Source organism: Silurus aristotelis (assembly GCF_946808225.1).
Source record: "Silurus aristotelis genome assembly, chromosome: 17".
In the NCBI taxonomy this organism is placed as follows: domain Eukaryota; kingdom Metazoa; phylum Chordata; class Actinopteri; order Siluriformes; family Siluridae; genus Silurus; species Silurus aristotelis.
This window is the reverse complement of record NC_139590.1, coordinates 6,163,954-6,181,671: the sequence shown is the minus strand read 5'-3', so window position 1 is coordinate 6,181,671 and position 17,718 is coordinate 6,163,954. Positions and strand designations below refer to the sequence as shown.

Genomic DNA, 17,718 nt, shown 5'->3' with positions numbered 1-17,718 from the left:
AGCATTAAGGAAACTGGAGAACCCACGGGAAACCCACATGGACATAATGGATAAAAACTACACACTGAGTAACTGGAGCCCAGGACCAAATCCAGTCATTTGGAGCCGCAAGACTGCAGTGTTACCCACTGCCACACAAAATGCATACCACAGCTTTAAAAAAAAAAATTTTCACAATGCATTCATTCCACCACAACATGTAACAATTCTTATTTTTATTTATATATTTTGTATTTACATACACAAGTCAACATTCATTCACCACAATTTAATAACACACTGATAAAAAATAAACCTAAAGGATTTACCATTTACAAACACTGGGTCTAACAAAGATCACATTCCCTTAAGCAAAACGTAACAATTACATCGTAAATTAAGTTGTAACTGATCTTTCTAAGGAAACGACGTACACCAGCCTACATGCTACAACCCATTAAACGAAGCTGGATGTTCTTTATGCCTTTAAACATTTAAAAGAAAACAACACAAACACTTTAACAAATGTTTTCACCCATACACACACACACAAACATTGCACATTGCCTTCAGTCTTCACACTCAAATAAAAATGATACCTCACATGGTAGATACCATGAAATAACGTAATAAAATGTGTATACAAAAAAAAGAAGAAGAAAAAGAAAATCTGCTACCTCGTGCTTTGAAACCTGAACCTAAAACAAACGAAAAAAAGAAAGAAATTCACCAAACCTTTCGATAAAGGTCTATTTTTCCCAGCCTTGTGAATCACTCAAAATAAAATTTTTCCATATCCATCCATTTTTGGAGATCAAAATTAGCTCCCAAGTTTGTTTGTTTTTTGGTGATTAATACGTTGGAGTATAATTTATAGTTTGATTTTTAACCACACATTTAAATGTAAAACTCACAAACTGGGTTCTCAAGAATGGGTGGGGAAAAAAACAAAGAAAAAAAAAAAAGTGCTCGATGATTATAATAATGCAGAAATGGTGAATTTAAAGTGTATCATGCTGATTGAAGGCCCTGAACGCTTCAGTCCCAGCCATTGTCCTTAATCATGTGGGAAAGTTCAATGATGTACTTTCCCTCTTTATACTTCTGACTCAACTCGAATGCTTGCTCCTGTACAGAGAGAGAAATCAAGTCTTCACATGATAAAAACCACTCAGTGTCTAAGCTCATGAAAAAAAAATCAATCACTCAATTATCTGAATTATTTGAGTAATTCTGTATTTAAATATTTAATATTTAAATATTTATTTACTTCCTAAAATCATGTAGCATGTAAGCAATTTTATATTAGACAACTAATAGCCGGATTATTTCCAAACGAAATTCCCCAAATCATGATATACATTTTAATGCAAGCACATTTCCAGTAAAACGATTATTAGACACCATAAGGAACGTTCGACGGTAACTTTCACCAGAGGAATTCCCTGCACTTATATGCAGATAACTAATTAAATTTCTCTTCATAAAACAATATACTGTTTTTTTTTTTTTTTACCTTCCTGAAATCCAATCACAGAGATCACAGGACATTGTTTATAGGAGCAATCTAGTAACTGTAGGAAATAAAAAACTTGGGCTTAGGTCGCACTGTGATTAGTACACGGACATCTCGAACACGTGTTGTGCCATGTTTAATAGTTCTTATACTAATATATGACTGAATACTAGCTTTAATGTATTAATGAACAAGAACATTGTACATTTAACAGGTTCTAGTTACATTCAAAGTTGCAAAACAACAACAACAACAAAAAAATCAAGCAAGTTCCTGTTAATCATGTATATCGATCAAGCATAACTTTAATACCACCTGCCTAATATTGTGTTTGTCCCTCAAAAACAGTCCTGACCTATAAAGCATTAAAAGCATTAACTTCTTCAGCAATTTGAGTTACGCTTGCCCATTTTTCCTGCTTTTAACACGTCAATTTTGAGGACAAAATGTTCACTTGCTGCCTTGTATATCCCACCCACTAACAGCTGCCATGATGAAGACAGTGTTATTTACTTTACCCGTCATGATGTTCTAATGTCAATGTTATGCCTGATCAGTGCATGTAGCAGTGTATGCCTTCATTAGCATATTTATTCCCCCTCGCTTGCTCGCCAAGTAAAAAAAAAAAAAAAGCCAGACTGTTGCACATTCAGATTACAAGACATGACAACACTCGGAGTGTGTTTAAGGGTCTGCTTACATATTTCCAGCCCAAGGTGGTGTGACAGTTCTCACAGTAAATGTCAGCAACAGCATGAAGTCCAGTCAGCAGCAGCCTCTCCTGAGCCGGACCACAGCCCACATTCACCCTGAAATCATCAAACAGCACTGAATAAAACACCAACCAAGACGAAAGCATGTACAAGTTTTATTCCTCTACTGAACAGATCACATACTCACACCGAGTTGAACAGATAGGCACGGCCCTGGCTTCCTTGAAAAGACTGGAAAATGGAAAGACTCTCAATTTCATGTTCACAAATTTGAATTTGTACATTAGATATAATAACAAATGGCTTCACCTTGGAGATAAGCTCATCGTGGTTGGCTAGGTGAGCGCGGCAATGAACACAACTGTAACGGCGGTGACAGGAGTCGAGGTACGCTTGGAAAGTTTTGGCTTTAGTCTCTTTCACCATGGCTGAAAAAGCAAAAGCGAAAAAGGGCAACAGATCAAATTCCAGAGTGACTACAGGAGCACCCACACCTACACAGCAACGCTCACTGGTTCTGGAAGCATGGTTGGTCACAGTCCTATTATCAAGGCGTAAGAAATGATAGTTATTAACCTGCTCAACTGGTTACATCAAGAACAATCCAAGTCACTAGAAAATGAGCAGTTTATATAAAAAGGCATGTGAATAACACCTTAAAATGTGTAGCCTACAAATAATATTGAACATAGATGGCTCTTAATGCACACAAAATTACTGTATAATTGATCATAATAAAAATCTTTTACCATTACTGAAAAAAAACAAATGATCACTGTTCACACCTTAACCTGTTCGACCGGTCACGTGAACAACAACCTAAATTTATATATAATGGCACCGCGATAACCGCAAACAACACCATAAAACATGCAGTCTATAAATAATGGCACCCAACATTAATGGGTCAAATAAACAACCATAATGTTACTGTATAATATCGTTAAATAAAATGGTCAACCAACCTGAAATCATGTCCTCTTAGAATCACTATTCTTATAATAATAATAATCATAATCATAATCATGTGATATGATATTTACTAAAGCCATTAAACAATCTAACAAGTAAATAATTTTTATATACATGCTCAGAAAATAACTTCGTGCTAAACGAGTGTGGAAATAAAGAGAAGTGGGTAGAAATCGAGATGATTTACAGCCTACAAAAAAAGGCATGATCGTTGAAGCCTGGGTTGTGTTTGTTTGTGTGTTTTTATCAGCAGCATGTCGAAATCATTCAAGACACACTTCCGGGTTTGAGGACGCGACCGTGTGTATACATACACACGCACGAGCACGCGCGCTCGTACACGCGCACACACACATACATATACATATATACACACACACACAAGGTCTGACCTACATGGAATGGCAGTCTTTAATGCTACACGACATTAATGTTATAGCGAAATAAAGTGCATTTTTATGTTTTATGCACTAAAACGCGTCGTAAAAAACTGTACAGGCCTCAACTGTGTAGCCAAAACCAAACAATGCAACGCAAACAGGAATAAAACTAAACATGAACCCCGGATCAGGATGACAGATCTTTTTATGGTTTATATGAAAAAAATTATAGCTGATAATGGTCATTATTAAATAATAAAATCGAGCTTAGTAACGTGAAAATCAACAAGTAAACAACCAGCGCGTGCACGAGGCAGCTAGTCAACATACTGAACAACGAGCAGATGAAGAATAAAACACTCGGACTCACCTATTTATGTATTAATCTGCGATGGGATTAAGTTTATTTTTTTGTATAACTAGACAAAATAAAATAAAAAGCAACCAGTCAGCTGAAAGACATCGGAAGTGCACGTTGTTACGCAAAGGCTGCGTGTCGCTCCGCCCACCCTAAAAAAAACAAAACAAGCAAAACAAACGACTACTCTCCCTCCGATATCACTCTCCCTCCGATATCACTCTCCCTCCGATATCTCTCTCTCTCTCTCTCTCTCTCTCTCTCTCTCTCTCTCTCTCCTTCTCTATTTCAGTCTCTTTCTGTATCAATATTGACGTCTGCTTGCCGCGCTGCCTTAAATAAGCTAAGCGGGTCACGTGACATGAAAGTGACAAATTCTGGAGGAGGTTATAGCCAATCAATGAATGTGGCTTTATATATAATATATATTATACATTCTCTCTCTCTCTCTCTCTCTCTCTATCTATCTATCTATCTATCTATATATATATATATATATATATATATATATATATATATACACCTCTCTCTATCTATCTATCTATCTATCTATCTATCTATCTATCTATCTATCTATCTATCTATCTATCTATCTATCATCTATCATCTATCTATCTATCTATCTATCTATCTATCTCTCTCTCTCTCTCTCTCTCTCTCTCTCTCTCTCTCTCTCTATATATATATATATATATATATATATATATATATATATATATATATATATATATATATATATATATATATATACACAGTACAGACAGAAGTTTGGACACACCTTCTCCTTCAAAGAGTTTTCTTTATTTTCATGACTATGAAAATTGTAGATTCACACTGAAGGCATCAAAACTATGAATTAACACATGTGGAATTATATATGGAATTATATACATAACAAAAAAGTGTGAAACAACTGAAAAATGTCATATTCTAGGTTCTTCAAAGTAGCCACCTTTTGCTTTGATTACTGCTTTGCACACTCTTGGCATTCTCTTGATGAGCTTCAAGAGGTAGTCACCTGAAATGGTCTTCCAACAGTCTTGAAGGAGTTCCCCTCGAGAGATGCTTGGCACTTGTTGGCCCTTTTGCCTTCACTCTGCGGTCCAGCTCACCCCTAAACCATCTCGATTGGGTTCAGGTCCGGTGACTGTGGAGGCCAGGTCATCTGGCGCAGCACCCCATCACTCTCCTTCTTGGTCAAATAGCCCTTGATGCCTTCAGTGTGATTCTACAATTTTCATAGTCATGAAAATAAAGAAAACTCTTTGAATGAGAAGGTGTGTCCAAACTTTTGGTCTGTACTTTATATATATATATATAACATTATTATATTATAGTATATTAATGTGTAGTAATGTTACTGAAAATCAATGAATATCTTCATATTCAAGTATTCAACAGCACTGTGGTATAAATCTATTTATTTGACAATAATGATACAATATAACCTTATTACACAAAATGTACCACATGTAATGTAATTAGATCTAGTGTCCCTGATTAGTGTTTTATGGAGAAAAAAAATTACAATAAAAGACATATTTTGATTGTTGTTAAAGTCAGTGTTTTTCTCCTGTAAAAGTATGATGTAACTGAATGCCTTTTTGCAGAACAGTATGTTGAGTTTATTAGAAATTATGTGAAGTGCTTTTGTGATTCGTTTGAATAAATGTTCCAATAATTTTCCCCAGAACCCAATGTACTCACAAAAATGATGAAATCTTTAGCAAAAAAAAAATACACTCTCTAATAATTTATTAATCCAGAAACAGGGTTTGATTTGTTGTTTGATATGAACAATTCCATTGTTGTAGTTTTAAAATTATACATTATGTATTATAATTGGCTTACAGTCATTTAATAGAATCAGTTCTGTTCTGTGTCTATGATAATGATGATGATGATGATGATTATTATTATTATTATTATTATTAATATTATTATTATTATTATTATTACTATTATTATTATTATTATTATTATTATTATTATTATTATTATTATACATTGCATTCAATTTATTATTTATGTGACCGGTCTGTGCCTCCTAATGTAGTCTGATAACAGAGTGGGATAATCAGTCATGACTCCGGTTGCTCCTGCTGCAAAAGCGGCCTTAATATGGCGTTCTTCATTACAAACAAACAGATGGATCTGAATGACACAAAAAAGAAAGAAAGTGAAAAAAGAGAGGCAGAGAGAGAAAATGCTGAAACTCTGCCAGAAACTGTAGACTGTTTTATTTTGTCTATAATCTGAGGCATTTAATAAAATTTAAAGTATTTCTACCTGAATTCCTCGGTCTTTAAGATGCTGAAACAAACCTTTCCTCAAAGTCAGCCTGTATCACAAATAAAATGATCATAAAAAATCTTGCATGAAAAATACAACTGTCTGGTTTTTGTTTTTTGTTTTAAATCAATCAATCAATCAATCAATCAATCAATCAATCAATCAATCAATAAATAAATATAGGTATTAGGGGTAAAGGTACACAAAATTCATGGTTCGGTAGGTACCTCAGTTTTTAGTACGGTTAGGGGGAAGAAATGGAAAACATAACATTTCTTGTCGTTTTTATTAATGCAGATTATTATTATTAACATTTGTGGACATAAACAGTTTACATTTTTTAAACATTTTCAATAAAAAGGCTGCTTGGTTAATATAGAAAATAATATTGTATAATGTTTATAAAAAAAGAAATTAAATAAATAAAATTAATGCACTTTTTTATGTTGAATAATTAAATAATCAATTAAATTGGCACAAATTAAATTGATTGAATTAAATTAAATAAAAAGGAAAATACCCTATTTGGGTAATACAGATGTGTATGTGTGTGTATTATATTCCATATTATATTTCCTCAAGATATGATCTACTGTATGTAACTGTACTCATTTAAACGTTCTTTAAACAATGGCTTAATTCATTCCATCTTTCATTCATTCACTCAATCGATAAGCACAACTGTCAGGAATTTTTCCTTTTAAGAGAAATTCTTGAAGCTGTACATAAAAAAACTATAAAAATTTGTGGTCCAGCACATTAAACGTTCCTGAAGGATATGTAAACTGTTACATCCCTAACTATATATATATTTTCTGTTTTCTAAAAAAAACTCAACATACAGCCATTATTGTCAAAATAGCTGGCAACAAAAGTGAGTACACCCTAAGTGAACATGTCCAATATTTTGTGTGAGCACCATTGTTATCTAGCACTGCCTGATTTCACCTGGGCATGAAATTCACCAGAGCTGCACAAGTTGTTGCAGGGATCCTTTTCCACTTCTCCATAATGACATCAGGAAATGACAAATGGTGCTTTTCCAGCTTCTAATTGAGGATGCCCCACAGGTGCTCAATTAGGTTAAGGTCTGGAGACATACTTGGCCACTCCTTCACCTTCACCTTCATCTTCACCTTCAGCTTTCTCAGCAAGGTTTGGGGTCACATGTCTGGCAGTTTTTTAAGGCATCATGTTTTGCTTAAGAATGTTAAAGTACATGTTGGAATCCCCTTAAAAAACTGCAGCTTCTGAGCCAGCTTCAGAAGGGGCTTCCTTCTGGGACGACGGCCATGCAAACCGACTTCTTTGATCGACTCTTGTGAGATCTGTTTCGAGTGGAACCTGTCTTGGAAAACCTCTGTATTACCCTGGCCAATGCAGTGTAACTCAGTTTCAGGGTGTAACCAATCTTCTTATAGCTTCAGCCACCTTTGTGGAGAGCAACAATTTTAATTCTTAAATTCTCACAGAGTCTTTGCCATAAGGTGCCAGGTTGAACATCCAGTGTTCAGTATGAAAAAAAATTGTACTCAATTTATCCAAGTGAAATTTCTATAGTATTGTCCCTTTGCTGAAATGTGAGGGGTGTACTCACTTTTGTGAGATAAAAAAAAAAACTATAAAAAAAACGAGATTTGTAAAAATAAATATATAAATAAATCTTAACATACTTTTGGATTAGTGAGATGACCCATGTGTTTCTCAGAATGCCAGGCTCGGGAATGTAAGTCCTAAAGGAAAATTTTAATTGATAAATGAATAAAACCTTAAAACCTTCTGCTTTGTTTAAAGTTACGCATGATGCCGCCACATATATTGTTCTACACACACCATGCACACATTTAAAAATACACAGTAAACAATATACACATACACTCCTGCACATTTATGCAGTTATCCAATCAGCCAGACATGTGGCAAGTGCATACAATCACACAGATACAGGTCAATAGCTTCAATTAATGAATGAGAGGCAAACTATGACCTTTTTTTTTTTATCCAGTGATACCAAATAGACTGGTTTTAATCTTCTTAGAATTTTTAGTCTTCTTAGTCTTTAGAGTTTACTGTATATACACTTAAATAAAACAACTATTTTATTTATCCTAGAGAGAAATTTACAAACGAGTATATAGATGTTCCTATTAAAGAGGACAGTGTGTGTGTGTGTGTGTGTGTGTGTGTGTGTGTGTGTGTGTGTGTGTGTGTGTGTGTGTGTGTGCAAACACTATGAATAACGAATGAGTTACTAATAGCAGATGAAAGATCTTAATAAATAAAACACATACGTGTTGATGACTTGGGGCAGGTAGTACTGCAGAAAGCTTTCTCCTAATGCAATAAAAGGCAGAAGGCCTGTGTAGTAAAGCAGAAGCAGCTGGAGGCCACGCATATATGTGAACATGTAAGGCATTGTGGAGTTCTAATCAACACAGAAAGGAAGATAATAAAACAAAACACATGAGTGAGACAGTCAGAAATACATGGCAGAAAAGAAATCAAGTCAGAAATCTTCTAACCTTCTCAATTCAAGTGATTGTCAGTGTCAAATTTCACACCCTCAAAAGTCACCTAGGCTTTGACATGTCATTTCTTTTCCCAAGAGGTGTTTTCTGAATTAATTGTTATGATATTCAGCTAGAGATTCTTACTTGTCTTGACTGATGCTACACATCATTTATCTTTTCTTCATATTGTTACAGAAGTATAAATGCACACAAACCACTTTACGGCAGTCCTTCATGATAGACGAGTCCACAGAGGCCCAAACTGTGATGTCCTCCCGGTGATACTTCTTCACAAGAGCAGATATCTGAATAAAAAAATTAAGTTAAAAAATACAAAAATGAACACAGAAAAGTGAACACATTAAAGAGTTAGGTGTTGTGTGGGATGTAAAGAATTAAGTTAAAGTCGTACATAAACAAAACAGAAGGTGTAAACTAGAAACGTTAATTATTAGGAGAAGACATTGAGTTATAGTTGGAATGAGCTCCTTAACACAAACTAAAATCTTACTTTAATATAAGCGCTTACCTTTTTAATCAGCTCAAGGTTGTTTTCTTTCACCTCAATGTTCACAGGCATCCTAGGAAACTTCTGGAAGACGTCTTCTAACAGGGCAAACTTTCTGTCTGAGCCAGTGCCATAGTGACCTGATTGCAGTGTGAGTTGGAAATGATTTACAATTACAAAATACATACATAAATACTGTGTGTGTGTGTGTGTGTGTGTGTGTGTGTGTGTGTGTGTGTGTGTGTGTGTGTGTGTGTGTGTGTGTGTGAGTGTGTGTGTGTGTGTCTGTGTGTGATTGGAAACCCACCTGTGTAAAATGTGACCTCCAGTCGTTCCTTATACAGCGGTAGCTCCTGGAGAACAAAAATTAGAAATAGTTAGTAGCCACAATGACAATAGTTTATTCCTAAAATTACAAGTAGTTACAGTATTTTATTAGTTATAACCTGAAAATCGGACATTATGCAAACAAAATAGAATGTCTGTCGAGCTTTGCTGTCTCTTTTTTGCCGTTTTTCAGATAAATCAGTTCCACAGGGTTACGTAGGTTATACATAGATTGTTATTACTTCTAAGCCATGTCTCATTAAATTGTCTAGTATTTGTGGAAAACTGCATTTCTGCTTTATAATAGCACACTGTATATCATTTAGTCAACCTCCTTCAAGTATTCACTTATTTTATTGTGCTGAAAAATTGTTTCCTTACATGTCATGTTACAGAATCAGAAAATGTATGCAATAAACCTAAAAACCTACAACAAATACTGTACTTTCATAATTTAATACTATTCAGTAGTTCTGGCCATTATGAGCAGATTAATGACATGTATCATTACATAATAATAGAATCAACAATAATTTAAAGTCTAAACCTCTAGGTTTAGATCAGAGATGTTGGCGTCTAGCCCGGTCTGCCGCAGAAGGTTCTCGTCATGCGATACAACCACGTAACCATCTCGAGTATAATGGCAGTCCAGCTCGAGCATCTCTGTACCCACTTCCACTGCACTGAGAGAGAAGAGGGAATTTCAGAGTAATGGAAAATAGGTGATAGATATAGTATAATTATTATGAAGGGTGTCAGAAGTAAAAATAATGTTATAAAAAGTGGAAGGAAAAAGGTTAGTAAATGTGTGTAAATGATCTGAGGTTAAATATTACTCACTGTGTAAAAGCCTCTATGGTGCTTTCAATTCTTTCTCCAGAACCTGGAAATAAAACAATGAGTCAGAGACCATGCATAGATAAAGAATGGTATTCCCTCAGTTTACTTTTTACTGTGATCAGGTTGAAGAAAGCAGCAGATTTTCCCCATTAAATTATCATTACCATTACATTAAGTCATGTTCACATGGACACATTTGTTAAACATTTGCATTAATGCTACAGTATTTTTGTGTTATCTTTTCTGATTTGTCAATCATTACATATGTTGATTGGTTATCCATTTATACTAGAATCAGTATCGGAAAGAGCTTTATTGCCAACTGTGTTTGTATTTACTGAAATACGAATTAGTTTTGGTGACTTTTCCAGTTACACATTGATTTTTAAATGTTGAGGTCTAGTATTTGTGGAAAACTAAATTAGTAACTAAATAAGTAACTAAAAAATGGTATTGCACAGAAAAATTTAAAAGTTAATAAAAAGCTGTATTGCCCTATAAAGTGGTATTTCCCTAAATAACAGATTTCAAAGAGGGTAGACATTCATTGTCATGTACTACAGTCTGTGGTTGATCTGTACACGTTACATCATGCCATATATGTCTGTTATTCTAATAAGAGAGCAGAGAATACAGTCATAAACTCTATAACCCGTGTGCAAACACAGCCTCGGTATCCTGTTCACCATAAGATCACAGAGTAAACATATTTTATAGGGGAGTGGTTTTTAGTCTTAACTTTAACACTCTCATGGATTACTTTCCAGCTTTTGCTACCTCTGACCTGACTAACAAGATATAATTTCTTAATGTCTCTTGTTTAAAGTACTATGCAATTAAAATAGAATTCAGTTGTAAAACATGCTGTCAGAGTGGTGGTTCATCTTTGCATGTTTCTGTCTACAAGGCTTGAGGAAATGCACATTCCTTTCAGTTGCTGGATATGAGGTTTCTGAGCTAAATAACCCGAACCCTAAACAGAACATATATGTTGCATTCCGTCATGCTAGAATCATGTGTCTCTGTTACTGAAAAGGCAAGTCAGGACAAAGTAAAACCAGGTGAAGCATCAGACAAAATGAACCCATGTGAGACTTCAGAGAACAAACACTGTGCAGAATCTTTCAACAGAAAAACTGGTAGAAAACAGTTTCTATGCATCAGATCATTTGTTAGGATAAATCTCCTCACTTGCATGTTAACATTGTTAAGACAAAACTATCAAAGCTGATTTGGAATTTTTTTAGGCAATTTTTCAGTTGACTATATATAGAATAAATAATAAATATCTTAATATTTATTTATTTATAACAAATCTAATGATCCACCTCTCCATAATAATGCAATGTTTGGATTGTGTTCACATATAAATCTGTGGTGGTATCAAAAGTATGTAAATCGAGTCTTTTGTATACGACAGAGGTGGCAAGTAACGAGTACAAATTGTTAGCGTACTTAAGTAGATTTTTATGCTATCTGTACTTTAATTCACTATTTTTTTAGACAACTTTTTTTTAGACAACCGATATCTGTACTTTCTACTTCTTACATTTTCAAAACAGACTCGTAACTTTAGTTTGAATCTTTTTGTTGACGTCAATATTTTTCTTCTAATTGCATGCTGTTTTCCGTCTATCATTTTTTAATTTCCGGACTATTAAGTGCACCCAAATATAAGCCGCACCCACTGAATTTTACAAAGATTTTTATTTTGAACATAAATAAGCGGCACCTGTCTATAAGACGCAGGTGCCAAATTTAAACTAATGAACTTTACACAGGCTTTAACAAAAGACAGTGTCTGTTACACGGTGTAACGGGTGAAATATGTTGTGGCTCCTTTAAGAGCAGAGCGGCATTTTGGGAATAGCCTGCCGCCGCATTTTTCCGGTATTACTGCATGTGTGCAAGGCCGAGGAATATGTCCTTATTATTTTCTGATGCTCATTTCTAAGTTTCTTTGACTAACCCGTAAAGCTGTTGCCAAGAAAAATAAAAAAGCACAAGTTTTGGAAACCTGTCTGTGCTTATATGATTTCTGTTGCAACTGGAGTTAGTGACCTCTCCCATGACCCAGACTCAACATGTTACAACGGCTTGTATCTAAACAGTAGCCGACCAAGAAAGTCATTGTTCACTGTCTTCCACCTTCCTTTCACAACTATTTCTCTGGAGAGTTTATTTAGCTTTTGCCACCTCTGGTATAAGAGAATGTCATTTCCTAGTCCCATCTGAAATATTATCATGATTCCAGTCCTGGATTGGACACTGAACAGGACAGTGACTAAAGTTGAATTAAAACAGTTCCATAGTGCGCGTGTGATGAAGAGAATACAAATAATGAAACCTAACCCTAATGCCCTGAATTTTGGTTAATTTGTGTGCACGTTTATTGAGAAACACAGTGAGATACAAGAGCAACATCCATCTGAAGGGAGTGACAGACAGAATGTGATTACTGTCTTGTGTAATATGTTCTGTAAATCTTTAACCTTAATCACAAACTCTGTTTCCTTTAACAGGGAACTTTCATGTACTGCTCTTAGTTATAAAGTAGTGGGAATTAAACACAGCGGTGGACTGGAAGGGCGTGACACCTTACCTCCTCTGTGCGAGATGTGCGTGCAGTGGAAGGCAGTCTGCTTCTTCTTGTGCAGGATGTGTGGGTTCTTCAGCAGGTAGAGGGACGCTATAGTGTACCCCCCTACGGCTGGGAACAGGTAATACATAAAACTGGACATAGTTTCCATCAGCTGTCAACCTCAAGGAATCCACAGAGTGGCAAGTCACTGCAAGAGAGGAATTCAGAAGTCAAAGCCAAAGGCTGATCCGTGTCTGGCATTAAGAAGGTATTTTCAGATTACCTGACACTGATTTATCCGTTGTGAATTCACTTGTTGCTTGATCCTTATGGGAGGAGAAAATAGAAAAAATAGAAAGGTAAGTTAGTCACTGTGCCCACAGACTTTCCCCACTCTCTTTCACTGCTGACCTGCTTGCCGTCTTTCTGTACACCTTCCTTTTCCCCTGTATAACTCCCCTCCCTTTCTGTCACCTCTCCTGTAGCTAATAAGCCCAGAACTAGTCAAACCGGACCAAACAGGCAAAAGGCTGAGAAAAGGTAAAACCACACTCACTTCTCATGCAGACCATAAAACCTAAGTGTTGCAACAGTTCTCCTCCTCGCCAGTCATTTTTTATCTGGAGTTGTGCCTGTGATTAATGTAACTTGTGTTTGTGGTTAGTCAGTGACGGCCAGCAGCTTTTTCTCTCCTTTTGTTGTCCCCTCTTTCTTGCTATTGTATATGTGTGTGTATGTGTTTGAATGTATACATGCTGGTTTGTAAAAGAAGGATTGGTGTCATCATTCAAGTTTTATTGCCCGCGTTGAAATGTTTGTCCCAGTTCAGTGTTGCATGTGTGAATATCAAATAAAATGCTAACAGAGGGTGTAAGCTCTCCACTGAGCTGTTGATTTGGTTCCAAAAATTCTAGTGTTGGCTGAGTTATAATTTTTACATTCAGTTTTATACCCGGGGACAAAAATTTGGAGCAAAAAAAAGCCAAATGTGGGTGTATACACACACACACACACACACACACACACACACACACACACACACACACACACACACACATGTATGTATATATTATATATATATATACATACATAATAGTCTTTTAGTTTTCTAAACAAATAAATTAAAAAAGGACGAACAAGATGATTTATATAAGGATTTCACTTACATCGTCAGAATGTTTCAATTGTCCTCAATTCTCCTGCATATTGTTATTGGCACTTTTGTTCTTTACTCATGGCTAAAACACACACACACACACACACACACACACACACACACACACACACACACACACACACACACACACACACACACACACACACACAAATAACAGGCATACAAGGCAACATTTCCAAAGTGAAACTTCTGTTTGTCAGCAGATGTTTTCTGTTGTGTGGATTTGTATAGAAAAGCTGACAGGCATTATATACAGAAAGACACATGCACAAACACACACAAACATACACACACACACACACACACACACACACACACAATATATATATATATATATATATATATATATATATATATATATATATATATATATATATATATATATATATATATAAACATACAGTCAGAGAGACTGAGAAAGAGAGAGAGAGAGAGAGAGAGAGAGAGAGAGAGAGAGAGAGAGAGATAGCTAACATATTTATGCATAGTTAACTATGCTAGTTAGTTAGCTAGTTAACATATATTTTGTTACATACAGTAGCTAGCAAGAAAACATAAGCCACTAGCTAACATCGCTATTGTTGGCCAGCTGACTAATAAAAAAAGGAAACATCAACTTTTTACTGTATGTAAAATCTACATACAGTACTGCATACTCACCAAACAGTTTTACAAAGTCAAACATTAATGACAAACATTGACAAATGAATCATTTACTTCCTCCTCCTTTCTTCTGTGTTTACATTTTAACCTCGCCACAATAACTCACACTATTATTCAACTTGTGGCTTGGGCATAGACTATTTTTTTTAAGTTAATAATAAAAACAATCATTTGCTAATTTACATGCTTAACGACATGGTAGAGCCCCAACTCTGTTCAACCCTCAGCTCATTTATTTGCATCTTATCTTTGTGTACACATGGGGATTGGACCAAATATGAACACATTTTTTGTGTTGAAAATAAACAGATAATGTGTTCTTAACAGATACACATACAGATATAAATAGAAAACACTGTATTTGTGTGTTTTCTTAAGTTTGCCATAAAGTCTTTCAGGTCATTAAATTAAGACTAGCGGTGTTTATCAGGACTTGGAAATGTCACATGATCAGGAGCTTTCAATCTCTATGTCGGGAAGAACGAGTGGTCAGGTATGAAAAGCAAACATTAATATGAATTTGTGGTGCTGTGCACATTTACAAAGTTATTTATTCTTCCTTAGCAGCTATCACAGTGGCTTAAATACAACTACTAAATAGTTTATATTTGAAATTCACAACATTTGAACAAAATATAATGCTAAAATAATAAACTCAAAATGAAAAGAAAAATCCTGCACACATCTGGAATTTAGACTGTTTATGAACTGGGATGATGTAGCTGAGGTTGAGAAACTATCAGAGCCAGAATGCACACACCATGCTGGCATTTCTACCTGTGTGTTAATTCCTCATTCTTTCCCAGTGTAGGATGTCCATATTGGCATGATTAATATTTATATTAACAAAATAAAAAAGAGAAAAGAAGAAAATATATCTAATATAATCTAATATATAATTAAGAAAAAAAAAACAACAACAACAGCTAACTGATTACACGAATACTAAAAAAAAGTATGTGTTGCACTTGTAGTCTTCCGTTTGGTTTCTCTGGTTTCCATCCCACCTTCGAAAAGCATGCAAGCAAGTGGTTAAATTGCCCCTATATCTGAATGAGTATGTGGATGTGTGCAAGATATCACATCTAGAGTGCCCGTTTTTCGTTTTGTATTGTTTAATTTTTAATTTTTCAGGAAGGGGATTCATGACAAAATATCAATAAATGACATGCATGAGGGTTAGATGCCATTCTCTTACGTGATAGCCTAAAATTACCCTTAGATTTGTACTTTTTGCTAGGTTTCAGTGTGGGTCTTAACGTTCATGCTCACTTAATTGTCACAAAAATGAAGAAATCTACAGAAAGTTGATGTAATACACACTGGTACTTCCTGCATCTTTTATGGTTATTGAGCTTTACATGTACAACATTGTGACTTTTTTTTTTTTAGGAGAATGTTCTATTTTTTTGTTGAACATCCTTGAAACCTTACACAAGGAGTACAACTTTGCCAGAACATGCCTTCGATGCTAAAGAGTGGTTGAACCGGGTAAACTACCCCAAGAGCAACTGGAGTACATGAATCCTGAGGTAAACTCATGGACAGACTGTTTTGTCAGCTCAAAACACTGCAAAGAGTAACTAACCATTGATTAGTAATTAATGTAAAATGTAAAAAAAATAAACTAAAATTATAAAAAATACATCATACAAAAAATTGCTGGTTGAAGGTTGATTAATCTGAGCATGGCCTTAAAAAGTATTAACTTCTCAGCCCAGCTATCAGCAGCTGTTGGGGCATGCCAAGGATTTGAAAAAAGGGCAAATTCCCCAGCCTAAAAGACAATGCAAACTAACCAAGCAATGATGTAGTTCCTTGTTGAGCACAGTAATGCCAAAACATACCACTCCTCAAGAAGGAGAGCACACCAGGATGTCCAGCCATTTCAACAAAATCATTAGCATATTAGCAACATTCAATGTTGCTAATAGGCTTGGGAATGCAAGACTGATACGCAAAATTTCCTGCAAGAAATCAATCCGGGAAGATACAAATAAAATAAAGCAACTAAAGTAGACAAATCAGAAGAAATTTGACAGTGAATGACTGGAAGGAAGCTCTGTGGGCAGATAAGTCCAAATTTGACATTTTTGGTTCTAATGGAAGAACTTATGTAAGACACTTATGTTAACAGACTCCCACCCACAGTCATATATGGAGCTGGAAGCGTAATGGTTTGGGGTTTTGTTTGGAGCAGAGAAGGTTGAAGACTTATTCCAGGTAAAAGGATTACTGACCCAACATGGTTACCATTCCATACTTCAACACTATTGATTTTCATCTGGATTGAGACTAATTGGAACCAACATCACTGTACAAAGAGACAATCCGGCTGCAGAGGATAGGTTTATTAGAATTACCTGCATCAGTAATGGATGATTTACACATTTTAGATTAAAACCACATAACTGCTTCTCAGAGTTCAATTATGAGATATTTCAAAATCCACTATTTAAAGGAGACTGGTCTAAGGGCATTTATATCCAAATTGTGGGAAAGAAACATTAAGAAAAAAGAAAAACTAAGCAGTAGGGACTTGCTTTGGCCAAAAAATACATAGAATTAATATTATATCAGAAGAAAAATTGCCGTGTTTATTGTGTTTATTAAACAGAGGGTGAATGGATGTTCCTGAATGTGTGGTTCCCACTGTAAAGCATTGAGGAGGAGGTGTGATGGTGTGATGATGCTTTCTTGCTGACACTATTGGTGATTTGCTCATAATTGGGGGCACACTTAACCAGCATGGCTACCACCGCATTTTGCAACATGCCATCCCATATGGTTTGCTCTTAGTGGGACCATAGTTTGTTTTCCAAAAGGGAAATAACCCCAAACACGCTTCTGGGTTACAAAAGAGCTATTTGTTCAGGCAGAAGAGTGATGGAGCGCTGCAACA

General features: G+C 35.4%; 2 protein-coding genes across 2 annotated transcripts; both read right to left on the bottom strand.

The window, feature by feature from the left end:
- Positions 1-200: 200 nt before the first annotated feature.
- ypel3 (yippee-like 3) lies at positions 201-4,290 on the bottom strand. The gene is made up of 5 exons (XM_083565613.1): positions 3,931-4,290; positions 2,518-2,636; positions 2,396-2,439; positions 2,196-2,304; positions 201-1,107 (listed from the first exon to the last, which is right to left on the bottom strand). Exons 2-5 carry the CDS (start codon positions 2,632-2,634, stop codon positions 1,018-1,020), a joined length of 360 nt encoding a protein of 119 aa, XP_083421739.1. The 5' UTR covers positions 2,635-2,636; positions 3,931-4,290; the 3' UTR covers positions 201-1,017.
- Positions 4,291-5,855: 1,565 nt separating this feature from the next.
- On the bottom strand, positions 5,856-13,440 carry gdpd3a (glycerophosphodiester phosphodiesterase domain containing 3a). Its single transcript, XM_083567096.1, has 11 exons — positions 13,260-13,440; positions 12,998-13,184; positions 10,396-10,438; positions 10,103-10,238; positions 9,536-9,581; positions 9,250-9,368; positions 8,936-9,025; positions 8,502-8,635; positions 7,884-7,943; positions 6,208-6,259; positions 5,856-6,072 (listed from the first exon to the last, which is right to left on the bottom strand). Exons 2-11 carry the CDS (start codon positions 13,143-13,145, stop codon positions 5,944-5,946), a joined length of 957 nt encoding a protein of 318 aa, XP_083423222.1. The 5' UTR covers positions 13,146-13,184; positions 13,260-13,440; the 3' UTR covers positions 5,856-5,943.
- Between the last annotated feature and the right edge of the window lie 4,278 nt (positions 13,441-17,718).